The 18,526-nt window shown below is 45.5% G+C and overlaps 1 protein-coding gene across 1 annotated transcript in view; it reads right to left on the minus strand.

Annotated features, from left to right (window-relative positions):
* The window catches only part of polr2b (RNA polymerase II subunit B), a 36,022-nt gene extending 18,981 nt beyond the window's left edge, over positions 1-17,041 (minus strand). Inside the window, exons 1-11 of the mRNA XM_079673155.1 lie at positions 16,884-17,041; positions 10,594-10,666; positions 7,152-7,302; positions 6,526-6,638; positions 4,493-4,712; positions 4,130-4,288; positions 3,889-4,053; positions 3,604-3,800; positions 2,311-2,430; positions 2,040-2,226; positions 1,718-1,861 (exon numbers count right to left, since the gene is read on the minus strand). Of these exons, the coding sequence (XP_079529281.1) occupies positions 1,718-1,861; positions 2,040-2,226; positions 2,311-2,430; positions 3,604-3,800; positions 3,889-4,053; positions 4,130-4,288; positions 4,493-4,712; positions 6,526-6,638; positions 7,152-7,302; positions 10,594-10,666; positions 16,884-16,902 (1,548 nt within the window). The 5' untranslated portion in view covers positions 16,903-17,041. The remainder of the gene's footprint in view (positions 1-1,717; positions 1,862-2,039; positions 2,227-2,310; positions 2,431-3,603; positions 3,801-3,888; positions 4,054-4,129; positions 4,289-4,492; positions 4,713-6,525; positions 6,639-7,151; positions 7,303-10,593; positions 10,667-16,883) is intronic.
* Positions 17,042-18,526: the final 1,485 nt, after the last annotated feature.

Below are 18,526 nucleotides of genomic sequence, written 5' to 3' on the forward strand. Positions count from 1 at the left end.
AGGCTTAATTTTCGCTCAATTGATTTATCAACTTGTAATACTTTTTAAGACCCCGCGGACACCCTGGAAAGTAGACGAGAATAGCCGATAGCAGCGAGGGAGGTCGCCTGAAGTCCGACAGCTCGGAGTCGGCTTGACTCGGTTTGCATTTATAAAGAATGCACAACTGTGTTTAATCGTTAATGTCAGATATGTACTAAGTAAACACATATGTTGTGATGTTATGGTGTGTGTGTCAGGGTGTATGTTGTGATGTTATGGTGTGTGTGTGTGTGTCAGGGTGTATGTTGTGATGTTATGGTGTGTGTGTGTGTGTCAGGGTGTATGTTGTGATGTTATGGTGTGTGTGTGTCAGGGTGTATGTTGTGATGTTATGGTGTATGTGTCAGGGTGTATGTTGTGATGTTATGGTGTATGTGTCAGGGTGTATGTTGTGATGTTATGGTGTATGTGTCAGGGTGTATGTTGTGATGTTATGGTGTGTGTGTGTCAGGGTGTATGTTGTGATGTTATGGTGTATGTGTCAGGGTGTATGTTGTGATGTTATGGTGTGTGTGTCAGGGTGTATGTTGTGATGTTATGGTGTGTGTGTCAGGGTGTATGTTGTGATGTTATGGTGTGTGTGTCAGGGTGTATGTTGTGATGTTATGGTGTGTGTGTCAGGGTGTATGTTGTGATGTTATGGTGTGTGTCAGGGTGTATGTTGTGATGTTATGGTGTGTGTCAGGGTGTATATTGTGATGTTATGGTGTGTGTGTCAGGGTGTATATTGTGATGTTATGGTGTGTGTGTCAGGGTGTATGTTGTGATGTTATGGTGTGTGTCAGGGTGTATGTTGTGATGTTATGGTGTGTGTGTCAGGGTGTATGTTGTGATGTTATGGTGTGTGTGTCAGGGTGTATGTTGTGATGTTATGGTGTGTGTGTCAGGGTGTATGTTGTGATGTTATGGTGTGTGTCAGGGTGTATGTTGTGATGTTATGGTGTGTGTCAGGGTGTATGTTGTGATGTTATGGTGTATGTGTCAGGGTGTATGTTGTGATGTTATGGTGTGTGTGTCAGGGTGTATGTTGTGATGTTATGGTGTGTGTGTGTCAGGGTGTATGTTGTGATGTTATGGTGTGTGTGTCAGGGTGTATGTTGTGATGTTATGGTGTATGTGTCAGGGTGTATGTTGTGATGTTATGGTGTATGTGTCAGGGTGTATGTTGTGATGTGTATGTGTCAGGGTGTATGTTGTGATGTTATGGTGTATGTGTCAGGGTGTATGTTGTGATGTTATGGTGTATGTGTCAGGGTGTATGTTGTGATGTTATGGTGTGTGTCAGGGTGTATGTTGTGATGTTATGGTGTGTGTCAGGGTGTATGTTGTGATGTGTATGTGTCAGGGTGTATGTTGTGATGTTATGGTGTGTGTGTCAGGGTGTATGTTGTGATGTTATGGTGTGTGTCAGGGTGTATGTTGTGATGTTATGGTGTGTGTCAGGGTGTATGTTGTGATGTTATGGTGTGTGTGTCAGGGTGTATGTTGTGATGTTATGGTGTGTGTGTCAGGGTGTATGTTGTGATGTTATGGTGTGTGTGTGTCAGGGTGTATGTTGTGATGTTATGGTGTATGTGTCAGGGTGTATGTTGTGATGTTATGGTGTGTGTGTCAGGGTGTATGTTGTGATGTTATGGTGTATGTGTCAGGGTGTATGTTGTGATGTTTTGTGTACCTCAGGCGTCTCAGCCGGACACACCATCCCCCACAGTGTGTTGTGCAGCTGTCGAGGTTTGGCCAGTTTTCCGTCTCTGCCGATGGGAGAGTTGAGTCGGCGGAGGTGAGATAGTGTGGAGGCAAAGGTCAGGCGGTTCAAAACCTGAGGGAGGAAGAGAAAGGAAAAGGAGAAGAGGAAGAAGCAGAATAATAAGTCAGGACGATCCTTGCTGAGCTGAAGATGTTTGGCGCAGGGTCTTCCTGAGCTTTGACACTAAGGATCTGAGGGTTGAGGAGTATGAACTGTGACACTTTGAACAGTATGACCCCAAGCCTCTCACCTGAGACACTCCAGCTCTGGCTTGGTGAGCCTTCTTCACGTCTCCCCAGTTCCCCGTGGCCAGAGAGTACTTCAGGCCGTCCGAGATGATACGGGTTTTGATGGCCAGCTCCAGGTTGAAGTCCTTCCCTCTGTCGATGAACTTCTGTGCATAGATCCTGATCTCCTTCAGCAGGTTCTTAAACATGCTGACAGCCACACCGTGTTCATTAGCAGATTATAATTATACACACTTTGAACTGGTGTGTGTGTGTGTGTGTGCGCGCGCCCACCCTCTGAACAGGAAGGCCAGCAGCGGCCCAGCGAGGTCCAGCCTCTTGTTGCCGTAGTGATCCCTGTCGTCCAGCTCCCGCCGACCCAGAGCCGCCAGCAGCAGCCGGTGCACCATGTACCTGCAACACACACAGTTACACTCCCTAACACAGTGACACCGGTCTCACACACACACCTGTGGTCTCTCTCAGGTGTCTCACACACACACACCTGCAGTCTCTCAAGTGTCTCACACACACACCTACACACAGGGCTCGACATTAAGGGCTGCCCGATGGCCCGGGGCCATCTAGTATTTAGCTCGGGCCATGAAGCCTCACCTGCTGGTTGCCCGATCGGGCAATCTATTATGCCAGCAGCTCGTGGATCCAGCAATGAGTGACCCGACAGTGAAACTAAACATATCTATAACTAGTTACGGTAGCTTGAGAGGTCATTAAAATAGCTACGTCTGATATTCTAACCTGAAGTGTGTTTTGTCCGCTCACCGCTGCATGTGATCATGCAGAGCTGCGTGTCGACTCGTCAGCAGCAGCTGATCTCTCTCTCCCGTCAGATTAGACTTCACTCTCGTTTATGTCCATATCGATCAGATCCAGCTAGTTCTAGCTAATGATAGGACTACCTGCTTATTAAAAGACACCTAAACAACGCGCTCGGCTGCTCGGTCAGCTTCCGGATGAGGAAGCATTCATTCGACCAACTTACAGCAGATAACATTACAAACATTTTGAACAGGGGCCATAATAGTGTAAATAATGTTTGTTTTGGCAGTTACAACTGAATGTAATGTTTTCTACTTGTTTACATCTGGGAAGGCATTTGCCTTCATCAGATGGAAAGTGTCTTCACCAACAACTTAAGTATTTCTTATAGCTATGCAGGGCATGCAAGAGAGCAAACACAAACAAACAGGGCCATCTCCCAAAATCCTTAATGTCATGCACTGCCTACGGTCTCTCAAGTCACACACACGGTTTTTCTCAAGTATCTCACACACACACACCTGTGGTCTCTCTCAGGACACACACACACACACACACACACACACACACACACACACACACACACACACACACACACACACACACACACACACACACACACACACACACACACACACACACACACACACACACACACACACACACACACACACACACACACACACACACACACACACACACACACACACACACACACACACACACACACACACACACACACACACACACACACACACACACACACACACACACACACACACACACACACACACAGGTGTGACTCACCCCAGGAAGTACGCCTTCTTGGTCTCACAGAAGTCGCTGACCCCGACGTGTGGCAGCATCTCCTTCTGCAGGACTTCTTTGGCGTATTTTATTCTGCGTTCCTTGGTCACGCCGGGCTTCGCTCCCCTGGAGCCGATGAAGTTCAGTGCCACGTTCTGCTCCTGGATCACAAAGGCCTCGTCTAGAGACGGCTTCACCTGCAGACACAGTGACATCACAGGTGGGCGGGGCTAACATGACTACCTGCAGATGGAACACCACACCTGATGGGGCACTGGAACCTACCATCTCCATCATCTCCGGGTCGTCGAAGTCGTAGATGATGTGTTCCAGGATGTCTCTGTCGGACACGAAGCCCAGCGCCCGGAACACGATGATAATTGGAACTTCCTGTCTGATGTAGGGCAGCGTGGAGACGATCCTCTGACCGATGGCGCTCTTTTTCACTCCCTGAGAGGAATCACCGAGTCAGACGTTGCGGCACAGAAACATTACGTTTTGGTATCTAATCACAGGAGCAACTCACCTGTCCTCCGCGGGCCATCATGCTGACCCAGATGGTGCTAGTGGGCCGGGACGAGTTCTCCAGGCAGGACCGGCACTCGCCTGTGTACGCGTACTTCGAGTCCTTCTTAGCAAACACGTACACCGTGTTGGTGGCCATCTTTTCCTGAGCGATTAGCACCTGGGAACACGCCATCCTCATTAACAAGTGCACCGGTTAGCTTAGCATAGGGCAGATGCCCTGGTTAGCTTAGCATAGGGCAGATGCCCTGGTTAGCTTAGCATAGGGCAGATGCCCTGGTTAGCTTAGCATAGGGCAGATGCCCTGGTTAGCTTAGCATAGGGCAGATGCCCTGGTTAGCTTAGCATTAGGCATATGGTGTACCTTCTCTGAGCCGTTGATGATGAAGTAGCCCCCGGGGTCGAGTGGGCACTCGTTGAGTTCACACAGGTCTCTGTCCGTTAGCCCGCTCAGCAGACAGTAGGTGGAGCGAAGCATGATGGGGATTTTACCAATGAAGGTCTTCTGGTGCTGAGTCTGCAGCTGGTCCTCGCCCTCCTTTATGATAGTTTTTGTGATGTCCACGTACAGCGGCGCCGAATAACTGAGGGCAGAACACACACATTGCCTCAGACCTGAGGAACACACACATCGCCTCAGACCTGAGGGGGAACACACACTCAGACCTGAGGGGGGAACACACACTCAGACCTGAGGGGGAACACACACTCAGACCTGAGGGGGGAACACACACTCAGACCTGAGGGGGGAACACACACTCAGACCTGAGGGGGGAACACACACTCAGACCTGAGGGGACACACACACTCAGACCTGAGGGGGAACACACACTCAGACCTGAGGGGGAACACACACTCAGACCTGAGGGGGGAACACACACTCAGACCTGAGGGGGGAACACACACTCAGACCTGAGGGGGGAACACACACTCAGACCTGAGGGGGAACACACACTCAGACCTGAGGGGGGAACACACACTCAGACCTGAGGGGGGAACACACACTCAGACCTGAGGGGGGAACACACACTCAGACCTGAGGGGGGAACACACACTCAGACCTGAGGGGGAACACACACTCAGACCTGAGGGGGGACACACACTCAGACCTGAGGGGGGAACACACATTCAGACCTGAGGGGGAACACACACATTGCCTCAGACCTGAGGGGGGAACACACACTCAGACCTGAGGGGGAACACACACATTGCCTCAGACCTGAGGGGGGAACACACATTCAGACCTGAGGGGGGAACACACACTCAGACCTGAGGGGGAACACACACATTGCCTCAGACCTGAGGGGGAACACACACTCAGACCTGAAGGGGAACACACACTCAGACCTGAGGGGGGAACACACACTCAGACCTGAGGGGGAACACACACTCAGACCTGAGGGGGAACACACACTCAGACCTGAAGGGGAACACACACTCAGACCTGAGGGGGGAACACACACTCAGACCTGAGGGGGAACACACACTCAGACCTGAGGGGGAACACACACTCAGACCTGAGGGGGGAACACACACTCAGACCTGAGGGGGAACACACACTCAGACCTGAAGGGGAACACACACTCAGACCTGAGGGGGAACACACACTCAGACCTGAAGGGGAACACACACTCAGACCTGAGGGGGGAACACACACTCAGACCTGAGGGGGAACACACACTCAGACCTGAGGGGGGAACACACACTCAGACCTGAGGGGGAACACACACTCAGACCTGAGGGGGAACACACACTCAGACCTGAGGGGGGAACACACACTCAGACCTGAGGGGGAACACACACTCAGACCTGAGGGGGGAACACACACTCAGACCTGAGGGGGGAACACACACATTGCCTCAGACCTGAGGGGGGAACACACATTCAGACCTGAGGGGGGAACACACACTCAGACCTGAGGGGGGAACACACACTCAGACCTGAGGGGGGAACACACACTCAGACCTGAGGGGGGAACACACACTCAGACCTGAGGGGGGAACACACACTCAGACCTGAGGGGGAACACACACTCAGACCTGAGGGGGGAACACACACTCAGACCTGAGGGGGGAACACACACTCAGACCTGAAGGGGGAACACACACTCAGACCTGAAGGGGGAACACACACTCAGACCTGAGGGGGGAACACACACTCAGACCTGAGGGGGGAACACACACTCAGACCTGAGGGGGAACACACACTCAGACCTGAGGGGGGAACACACACTCAGACCTGAAGGGGGAACACACACTCAGACCTGAGGGGGGAACACACACTCAGACCTGAGGGGGAACACACACTCAGACCTGAAGGGGAACACACACTCAGACCTGAAGGGGGGAACACACACTCAGACCTGAGGGGGGAACACACACATTGCCTCAGACGTACGTGAGGTTTCTGAGCCGAGCTTCGTTGGGCATCATGGGTGACGGCGCTCCGTCTCTCTCCCAGTGAGTGGGCTTGGACAGGTAGATCTGCTCGAACTTCAGCAGGTAGCGAGGCTGAAACAGAGAGTCAGTGAGAGCTGTGAGCAGAACTGAAGGAGGATGTCTGACCCCTTTCCCACCAAACCAGCTCCAGGTCTAGCTCCGGTTCTGGTTCAGAGTGGGTTCTTCTTTTTAGCCCCAGTTGTGTTTCCACTGCCCAGAGCCCGACTGGCGCTGCGTCATAACGTCACCGTTCATGGCTCTGATTTTCCGAGCAACGGCGGTCACAACAACAACAACAACAACAACAGTGGGGGACTGCGGCAGTGCGGCGGGCAGATGCTCATGTTGTTGGGCACTAGCTCTGAACTGGCCCCGGAACCGGTTTGGGGGGAAAGGGGCATCTGACAGCCAGATCAGGGCCACTCCGATCAACAAAGTTATTCATTATATTCATAATATTAATATGTGTAACTTATTATTCTGTGTAATCACTCCCGCGTGTAAACACACAGCACTGTGATGCTACCAGATGAACGATGTTGCCCTGATCCAGGTGATAGACCTGATCCAGGTGATAGACCTTACCGGTTCATCCACCTCTCCGGAGGTGTGCTGGGCTTCAGCCTGCAGGTCGATGGGGGGGGCGTCCTCCACGATCCTCTGAACAGACATCTGGATGAACTCATCGAACGAATCCAGCTGCTGCCGCACCAGACCCTTCTCGTCAAAATAAGAGCTGCAAGACAAAGAGAAGCCTCGTCACAATAAGAGCTGCAAGACAAAGAGAAGCCTCGTCACAATAAGAGCTGCAAGACAAAGAGAAGCCTCGTCACAATAAGAGCTGCAAGACAAAGAGAAGCCTCGTCACAATAAGAGCTCTAAGACAAAGAGAAGCCTCTTCAAAATAAGAGCTCTAAGACAAAGAGAAGCCTCGTCACAATAAGAGCTCTAAGACAAAGAGAAGCCTCTTCAAAATAAGAGCTCTAAGACAAAGAGAAGCCTCGTCACAATAAGAGCTCTAAGACAAAGAGAAGCCTCTTCACAATAAGAGCTCTAAGACAAAGAGAAGCCTCGTCACAATAAGAGCTCTAAGACAAAGAGAAGCCTCGTCACAATAAGAGCTGCAAGACAAAGAGAAGCCTCTTCAAAATAAGAGCTGCAAGACAAAGAGAAGCCTCGTCAAAATAAGAGCTGCAAGACAAAGAGAAGCCTCGTCACAATAAGAGCTCTAAGACAAAGAGAAGCCTCTTCACAATAAGAGCTCTAAGACAAAGAGAAGCCTCGTCACAATAAGAGCTCTAAGACAAAGAGAAGCCTCGTCACAATAAGAGCTCTAAGACAAAGAGAAGCCTCGTCACAATAAGAGCTGAAGACAAAGAGAAGCCTCGTCACAATAAGAGCTGAAGACAAAGAGAAGCCTCGTCACAATAAGAGCTCTAAGACAAAGAGAAGCCTCGTCACAATAAGAGCTCTAAGACAAAGAGAAGCCTCGTCAAAATAAGAGCTGCAAGACAAAGAGAAGCCTCGTCAAAATAAGAGCTCTAAGACAAAGAGAAGCCTCGTCAAAATAAGATCTGCAAGACAAAGAGAAGCCTCGTCACAATAAGAGCTGCAAGACAAAGAGAAGCCTCGTCAAAATAAGAGCTCTAAGACAAAGAGAAGCCTCGTCACAATAAGAGCTCTAAGACAAAGAGAAGCCTCGTCAAAATAAGAGCTGAAGACAAAGAGAAGCCTCGTCAAAATAAGAGCTGCAAGACAAAGAGAAGCCTCGTCACAATAAGAGCTGCAAGACAAAGAGAAGCCTCGTGAAAATAAGAGCTGCAAGACAAAGAGAAGCCTCGTCACAATAAGAGCTCTAACGGCCCGTCTACACTACAGGCATGAAAAAATCTTGAAGCTAGGCGTGTCTGAAGCTTGGCGATTTTTTGCGAGCAACCAATCACATGAATCTCCCGCCCCCGACATACAAAGCAATAGCAATGTTAAAACGAAGTAAACTGGATATAAACTCTCCAAACAGGCGAAAAAACTATCAGTTTCACCCACTGTCTCTGCCACCTCCCTCCATACCTGGTTCCTCCGGTTTGTATCCCGGTAAATAGTTCCGGTCGTAAAGAACCGGGTGATTTGCTACCGTAATATCTCGTTTGGAATATGAGGAAATTAACTGCGGTCTGGCTCTCCCAGCTTGCACGCGGTTTGATTGGCTGCGCTTGCACTGGCGGGATTTGCATAAACGGAATCTGATTGGCTGATGCCAAGCATCGAGCCTCAAAAGTTGAACATTGTTCAACTTTTGATGCCGATAGATGCTCGTGATGCTTGCAAAGCCATGCCATGCTCGCCACAATGCAGTTCGGCGAAGATTAAAAATCTTCTACGTCACCCCATTCAAGTGAATGGGCGAAGCGTTGAAAGCATTTTTTGATGCCTGTAGTGTAGACGTACCGTAAGACAAAGAGAAGCCTCTTCACAATAAGAGCTCTAAGACAAAGAGAAGCCTCGTCACAATAAGAGCTGCAAGACAAAGAGAAGCCTCGTCACAATAAGAGCTCTAAGACAAAGAGAAGCCTCGTCACAATAAGAGCTCTAAGACAAAGAGAAGCCTCGTCACAATAAGAGCTCTAAGACAAAGAGAAGCCTCGTCACAATAAGAGCTGCAAGACAAAGAGAAGCCTCGTCACAATAAGAGCTCTAAGACAAAGAGAAGCCTCGTCACAATAAGAGCTCTAAGACAAAGAGAAGCCTCTTCACAATAAGAGCTCTAAGACAAAGAGAAGCCTCTTCACAATAAGAGCTCTAAGACAAAGAGAAGCCTCTTCACAATAAGAGCTCTAAGACAAAGAGAAGCCTCGTCACAATAAGAGCTGCAAGACAAAGAGAAGCCTCGTCACAATAAGAGCTCTAAGACAAAGAGAAGCCTCGTCAAAATAAGAGCTGAAGACAAAGAGAAGCCTCGTCACAATAAGAGCTCTAAGACAAAGAGAAGCCTCTTCACAATAAGAGCTCTAAGACAAAGAGAAGCCTCGTCACAATAAGAGCTCTAAGACAAAGAGAAGCCTCGTCACAATAAGAGCTCTAAGACAAAGAGAAGCCTCTTCACAATAAGAGCTCTAAGACAAAGAGAAGCCTCGTCAAAATAAGAGCTGAAGACAAAGAGAAGCCTCGTCACAATAAGAGCTCTAAGACAAAGAGAAGCCTCGCCAAAATAAGAGCTGAAGACAAAGAGAAGCCTTGTCACAATAAGAGCTCTAAGACAAAGAGAAGCCTCTTCAAAATAAGAGCTGCAAGACAAAGAGAAGCCTCGTCAAAATAAGAGCTGAAGACAAAGAGAAGCCTCGTCAAAATAAGAGCTGCTAGACAAAGAGAAGCCTCGTCACAATAAGAGCTGCAAGACAAATAGAAGCCTCGTCAAAATAAGAGCTGAAGACAAAGAGAAGCCTCGTCAAAATAAGAGCTGCTAGACAAAGAGAAGCCTCGTCACAATAAGAGCTGCAAGACAAATAGAAGCCTCGTCAAAATAAGAGCTGAAGACAAAGAGAAGCCTCGTCAAAATAAGAGCTGAAGACAAAGAGAAGCCTCGTCACAATAAGAGCTCTAAGACAAAGAGAAGCCTCTTCACAATAAGAGCTCTAAGACAAAGAGAAGCCTCTTCACAATAAGAGCTCTAAGACAAAGAGAAGCCTCGTCAAAATAAGAGCTGCAAGACAAAGAGAAGCCTCGTCAAAATAAGAGCTGAAGACAAAGAGAAGCCTCGTCAAAATAAGAGCTCGAGGAACCCGTGTTGGTCTTCCTTCTTAAACATCGAGAGGAAGATATTTATCTCAAAGTCAACGAGCAAAAGTTTGAGGATTAAATATTACATCAGATTCACTCTTTCAACATTAAAGCATGTTCATTGGTCTGCCTGAAAGAGAGGGTGAGGGTCAGCTGAAAGAGAGGGTGAGGGTCTGCCTGAGCCAGTTTATGAACCCCTAAAGAGTCATTATACAAACACCAGGTAAACCAGGTGAGTTCATCATCTCACCTGATGACGATCCAACACGCCTCCTGCCACAAATCTGGAGTGATTTCATCATCATCCTCTTCGTACTGCGGATCTGACAGAAACACAACATGTTAGAGACAACATGTCAGAGACACACAACATGTTAGAGACAACATGTCAGAGACACACAACATGTTAGAGACACACAACATGTTAGAGACAACATGTCAGAGACACACAACGTGTCAGAGACACACAACATGTTAGAGACAACATGTCAGAGACACACAACATGTTAGAGACACACAACATGTTAGAGACACACAACATGTTAGAGACACACAACATGTTAGAGACAACATGTCAGAGACACACAACATGTTAGAGAGACACAACATGTTAGAGACAACATGTCAGAGACACACAACATGTTAGAGACAACATGTCAGAGACACACAGCATGTTAGAGACAACATGTCAGAGACACACAACATGTTAGAGACACACAACATGTTAGAGACACACAACATGTTAGAGACAACATATTAGAGACACACAACATGTTAGAGACACACAACATGTCAGAGACACACAGCATGTTAGAGACAACATGTCAGAGACACACAACATGTTAGAGACACACAACATGTTAGAGACACACAGCATGTTAGAGACAACATGTCAGAGACACACAACATGTTAGAGACACACAACATGTTAGAGACACACAACATGTTAGAGACAACAAATTAGAGACTAGGGATGCACCGAATATTCGGCCGCCGAAAATTATTGGCCGAAAATGGTTAAAAGGCCCTTTCGGCTTTCGGCCAGGGTTACGTTGGTAAGCTAACGTGTTGTTGTGATGACGTAATCAAAAGGCGGCGACAAGCACGGCGCACGACCATGCTCGCGGCTGGCTCACAGCCAACATGTCTGGCGCTTGGAGATATTTAAAAATATCAGAGAAAGAGGCGCGGATTGCGATTTGTAAAACGTGTTCAGCTGACATTTCTCGAGGGGGTGTAACTGCAAAGACGTTCACCACTTCGGGATTACTCCACCACTTGAAATCAAAACACCCGGACAAATATGCGGAGTAAGATCAAATCACAAGCACTGACAGCGAGAGACTGTTCAGCGCTGCCTCTCATGTGCTTGATGAGAAGAGGAACAGACTTATGGCTGATAAAGCAGAGAAGCTACTGTTCATTAAAAAGAACCTCCCACTTTTCCTTCATAAGTAGACAAGGCTGGCTTATCATAAGCTTATCTAGTTCTACATGTCTACTCTATACCCACTTTCCTGAACCATTTTCATTGAGAGTTATAATTCACCATCTCAGGTTATCATTAGGGGGAAATGACAGCAGCACAGTGTTCAATATATTGTACTTTTGGTATCTAAATGATACGATGTTGTTTACATTGCTCATGAGGACAGACCACCTTATTTGCAGATTCTTGAAATTGTAATTTCATTTGTAATTGATTGTGGATTTTGTATCCAGTTTTCACTTTATGTATCTTTATACAATGTTTACTACTTTGCTTATGAGGACAGACAGCCTTATTTACAGATTCTTCAAATTGAATGGTAATTTTATTTGTAAAAAGTTACATTCATGTGGATTTATCCAGTTTGCACATTTGTATGCATGCACTTATAGGTGCATTTGTTGTTGTTGAAGGCCTGGCTGTGACAGTCTTTATTTACACTGTTTTGTTGTAGGCCTACTGGCCTAGATGTTTATGCAGTTTTAAAGCACCTTGGCTTTGTTCTGAATGCACTTTGTTGTAGTTATCCTACAGAGAAAAGAAAATGCACTTGACTTGGAATTAATAATGGTAAAAAATGTGTATATATATATATATATATATATATATATATATATATATATATATATATATATATATTTCTATTAATCATTTTCGGTCTTTCGGCATTCGGTTTTCGGCCAACTGTTTCCTATTTTCGGTATTGGTTTCGGCCAAGAATTTCCCATTCGGTGCACCCCTATTAGAGACAACATGTCAGAGACACACAACATGTTAGAGACAACATGTCAGAGACACACAACGTGTTAGAGACACACAACATGTTAGAGACACACAACATGTTAGAGACACACAACATGTTAGAGACAACATGTCAGAGACACACAACGTGTTAGAGAAAACATGTCAGAGACAACATGTCAGAGACACACAACATGTCAGAGACAACATGTCAGAGACACACACAACATGTCAGAGACACACAACATGTTAGAAACAACATGTCAGAGACACACAACATGTCAGAGACACACAACATGTTAGAAACAACATGTCAGAGACACACAACATGTTAGAGACAACATGTCAGAGACACACAGCATGTCAGAGACAACATGTCAGAGACAACATGTCAGAGACACACACAACATGTCAGAGACAACATGTCAGAGACACACACAACATGTCAGAGACACACAACATGTCAGAGACAACATGTCAGAGACACACACAACATGTCAGAGACACACAACATGTTAGAAACAACATGTCAGAGACACACAACATGTTAGAGACAACATGTCAGAGACAACATGTCAGAGACACACAACATGTTAGAGACAACATGTCAGAGACACACAGCATGTTAGAGACAACATGTCAGAGACACACAACATGTCAGAGACACACAACATGTTAGAAACAACATGTCAGAGACACACAACATGTTAGAGACACACAACATGTCAGACACACAACATGTTAGAAACAACATGTCAGAGACACACAACATGTTAGAGACAACATGTCAGAGACACACAACATGTCAGAGACACACAACATGTTAGAAACAACATGTCAGAGACACACAACATGTTAGAGACACACAACATGTCAGACACACAACATGTTAGAAAAAACATGTCAGAGACACACAACATGTTAGAGACACACAACATGTCAGACACACAACATGTTAGAAACAACATGTCAGAGACACACAACATGTTAGAGACAACATGTCAGAGACACACAACATGTCAGAGACACACAACATGTTAGAAACAACATGTCAGAGACACACAACATGTTAGAGACACACAACATGTCAGACACAGAACATGTTAGAAAAAACATGTCAGAGACACACAACATGTTAGAGACACACAACATGTCAGACACACAACATGTTAGAAACAACATGTCAGACACACATGTTAGAAAAAACATGTCAGAGACACACAACATGTCAGACACACAACATGTTAGAAAAAACATGTCAGAGACGCACAACATGTTAGAAACACACAATATGTTAGAAACAACATGTCAGAGACACCAGTACATGACATTAAGGATTTTGGGAGATGGCCCTGTGGGCCATCTAAGCTAATTTACAGATGGCCCTGAGCCCAATAGAGATTGCCCTGAAAAATGCGCGCGGACGAAATGACACACGAAGGGTTTGGGGGGCCTCCCCCGAGAACATTTAGATTTTTGCAGGCCTTAGATGCTGTCTGGTGCATTCTCTAGACTGAATTATAAGATGAACCACCACAATATTATATTGTACAATTTCAATGTTATTCTTCATTTCACTTGTTTGTTTGTTCTTGTTTGTGTTTGCTCTCTTGCATGTCCTGCATAGCTATAAGAAATACTTCAGTTGTTGGTCAAGACACTTTCCATCTGATGAAGGCAAATGCCTTCCCAGATGTAAAAAAGTAGAAAACATTACATTCACTTGTAACTGCCAAAACAAACATTATTTACACTATTATGGCCCCTGTTAAAAATGTTTGTAATGTTATCTGCTGTAAGTTGGTCGAACGAATGCCTCCTCATCCGGAAGCTGACCGAGCAGACCCGAGCAGCAGTCGAGAGGAGCCGAGCGCATCCGCGAAGCACACAAAATGGCGACTTCAGAATTCCTGTTAGCCGGAAAATCTAAATCTCTTCGGTCAAAATAATTTCCCTTTAGCGCAATACCGCTTCAGTTGCGCCACTTATGTGACAGACAAGAATAGTCAATTCTAATGTCTAACACGTAATGTAGAGAAAGAGATGTGCTGTATGGGTTGATTGTGCGTTGATCTGTTGGTAATGCCTCGGGGTTCCGGTGGGCATGTAAACAAATGCATAATGCTGCGCTATACTGTGTGGCCTTACCCAGTTGCATAGCGACACTTATTGTTTAGGTCACGGTGTCTTTTAATAAGCAGGTAGTCATATCATTAGCTAGAACTAGCTGGATCTGATCGATATGGACATAAACGCGAGTGAAGTCTAATCTGACGGGAGAGAGAGATCAGCTGCTGCTGACGAGTCGACACGCAGCTCTGCATGATCACATGCAGCGGTGAGCGGACAAAACACAAACTTCAGGTTAGAATATCACACGTAGCTATTTTAATGACCTCTCAAACTACCGTAACTAGTTATACATATGTTTAGTTTCACTGTCGGGTCACTCATTGCTGGATCCGCAAGCTGCATGACACTGGCATAATAGATTGCCCGATCGGGCAACCAGCGGGTGAGGCTTCATGGCCCGAGCTAAATACTAGATGGCCCCGGGCCATCGGGCAGCCCTTAATGTCGAGCTCTGGACACACAACATGTTAGAGACACACAACATGTTAGAAACAACATGTTAGAGACAACATGTCAGAGACACACAACATGTTAGAGACACACAACATGTTAGAAACAACATGTCAGAGACACACAGCATGTTAGAGACAACATGTCAGAGACACACAACATGTTAGAGACACACAACATGTTAGAAACAACATGTCAGAGACACACAACATGTTAGAAACAACATGTCAGAGACACACAACATGTTAGAAAACAACATGTCAGAGACACACAACATGTTAGAAACAACATGTCAGAGACACACAACATGTTAGAAACAACATGTTAGAGACACACAACATGTTAGAAACAACATGTCAGAGACACACAACATGTTAGAAACAACATGTCAGACACACAACATGTTAGAAACAACATGTTAGAGACCCACAACATGTTAGAAACAACATGTTAGAGACACACAACATGTTAGAAACAACATGTCAGACACACAACATGTTAGAAACAACATGTTAGAGACACACAACATGTTAGAAACAACATGTTAGAGACCCACAACATGTTAGAAACAACATGTTAGAGACACACAACATGTTAGAAACAACATGTCAGAGACACACAACATGTTAGAAACAACATGTCAGAGACACACAACATGTTAGAAACAACATGTCAGACACACAACATGTTAGAAACAACATGTTAGAGACCCACAACATGTTAGAAACAACATGTTAGAGACACACAACATGTTAGAAACAACATGTCAGAGATACACAACATGTTAGAAACAACATGTCAGAGACACACAACATGTTAGAAAACAACATGTCAGAGACACACAACATGTTAGAAACAACATGTTAGAGACACACAACATGTTAGAAACAACATGTTAGAGACACACAACATGTTAGAAACAACATGTCAGAGATACACAACATGTTAGAAACAACATGTCAGAGACACACAACATGTTAGAAAACAACATGTCAGAGACACACAACATGTTAGAAACAACATGTTAGAGACACACAACATGTTAGAAACAACATGTTAGAGACAACATGTCAGAGACACACAACATGTTAGAAAACAACATGTTAGAGACACACAACATGTTAGAAACAACATGTTAGAGACACACAACATGTGGATGAGATAAATGTAAATGAGTTAAATGTTAGCAGCCTGCTGTTTTTAATAGTTAGTATTAAAGTAATATAATAGTATAACTATTGAAAGAGTACCAGTTACAGCTTGAGCTCTGACTCTTTCTGTCATCAGATGACCACAGATATTATTATTATATAAAGCTAACGTTAGCATGTTAGCAGCCTGCTGTTTTGAATGTTCTGAATGGAGTTAACAGATACAGTTAGCATATGGATATATATATATATATATATATATATATAAATATATAATAGTAGGTAAGAGGTTAATCATCATCTAACGTTAGCATGTTAGCAGCCTGCTGTTTTGAATGTTCTGAATGGAGTTAACAGTTACAGTTAGCATATGGATAAATATATATATATATATATATATATATATATATATATATATATATATATATATATATAATAGTATGTGAGACGTTAATCATCAGCTAACGTTAGCATGTTAGCAGCCTGCTGTTTTGAATGTTCTGAATGGAGTTAACAGTTACAGTTAGCATATAGATAGATATATAATAGTGTGTGAGAGGTTAATCATCAGTTCACCTTCTTCCGGCTCGTACATCTTTATGTTTTATATCTGTAATCTTTTATCGCTTTTATCTCCGGATAAAATACACGACTTTGTGACGAACAGCGCGCTCCGGAGACACACACGTGACTTCCGGTCTCCTTCTTCTTTTTCTTGTTCTTCTTCTGTGGCGTTTATTGGCAACCAACGAATAGCTGCATTACCGCCACCTACTGGACGGCAATGGCTAGAAAGGATCTGGCTTGTGTAAAACTCTCGTGAGACTTTGCAAGTCACGTGGCTGAATGTTTACGTTTGGCAGGCAGCCTTTCAGTGACGATCGTTAACATCAGTGGGCCACAGCAAATGATGGCGAGAAGCCAAACTATATTAAATATGTAAATGACAGGGAGTGAGATTGTTAAAATAGTATGTTAGCGGTCTTGCTGTTGAAAGAAGAATGACAACACTGCAGATCACAAACACTATATTATATTATATTACATTACATTGCATTTAGCTGACGCTTTTATCCAAAGCGACTTACAATAAGTGCGTTCGACCAACAAGATACAAACTTGAAGAAAACAGAATCATATAAGTTCATCAGGTTTCATAGAGCCAAACATTTCAAGTGCTACTCAACTGGCTTTAGATAAGCAAGTCCTTTATTAGTATATAAGTGCTTTGTTAGTAATTCTATCTCTGGAAGTGGAGTCCAAAGAGATGAGTTTTCAGTCTGAAGAAGATGTGTAAGCTTTCTGCTGTCCTGATTTCAATGGGGAGCTCATTCCACCATTTTGGAGCCAGGATAGCAAACCCACGTGTTTCTGCTGATGGGAACTTGGGTCCCCCTCGCAGTGCGGGTGCAGCGAGCTGTTTGGCTGATGCAGAGCGGAGTGCACGTGCTGGGGTGTACGGTTTAACCATGTACTGGATGTAGGAAGGGCCAGATCCATTCACAGCATGGTACGCAAGTACCAGTGTCTTGAAGTGGATTCTAGCAGTTACTGGAAGCCAGTGAAGGGAGCGGAGGAGCGGCGTGGTGTGGGAACATTTAGGAAGGTTGAAGACCAGACGAGCCGCTGCATTCTGGATGAGCTGCAGAGGTCGGATGGCACATGCAGGTAGACCAGCCAGGAGGGAGTTGCAGTAGTCTAGGCGTGAGATGACGAGAGCCTGGACCAGAACCTGCGTCTCTTTCTGGGTCAGCTGGGGACGTATCCTCCTGATGTTGTAAAGCGTTTATCTGCAGCAGCGGGTTGTAGCAGAGATGTTTGCAGTGAAGGACAGTTTGTTATCTAGGGTCACACCCAGATTCCTTGCAGTCTGAGTCGGGGAAACAACAGAGGGGCCGATGTTGATTGTTAGGTCAAGAGTGGGACAATCTTTTCCCGGAAGGAAAAGCAGTTCAGTCTTATCAAGGTTGAGCTTGAGGTGATGAGCAGACATTCACTGAGAGTGAGAGCGAGTTTGTGTACAAGGAGAAGAGGAGGGGACCAAGAACAGAGCCCTGAGGGACCCCTGTAGTTAATTGACAAGGGTCGGACTCGGACCCTCTCCAAGTTACCCTGTAGGTCTTTGAGGTATGAGGTGAGGAGGGAAAGTGCAGAGCCTGAAACTCCAAGTTCTTGGAGAGTGCGAAGGAGGATCTGATGGTTCACGTGTCGATTATATG

This window comes from Notothenia rossii, assembly GCF_949606895.1.
Source record: "Notothenia rossii genome assembly, chromosome: 3".
In the NCBI taxonomy this organism is placed as follows: Eukaryota; Metazoa; Chordata; class Actinopteri; order Perciformes; family Nototheniidae; genus Notothenia; species Notothenia rossii.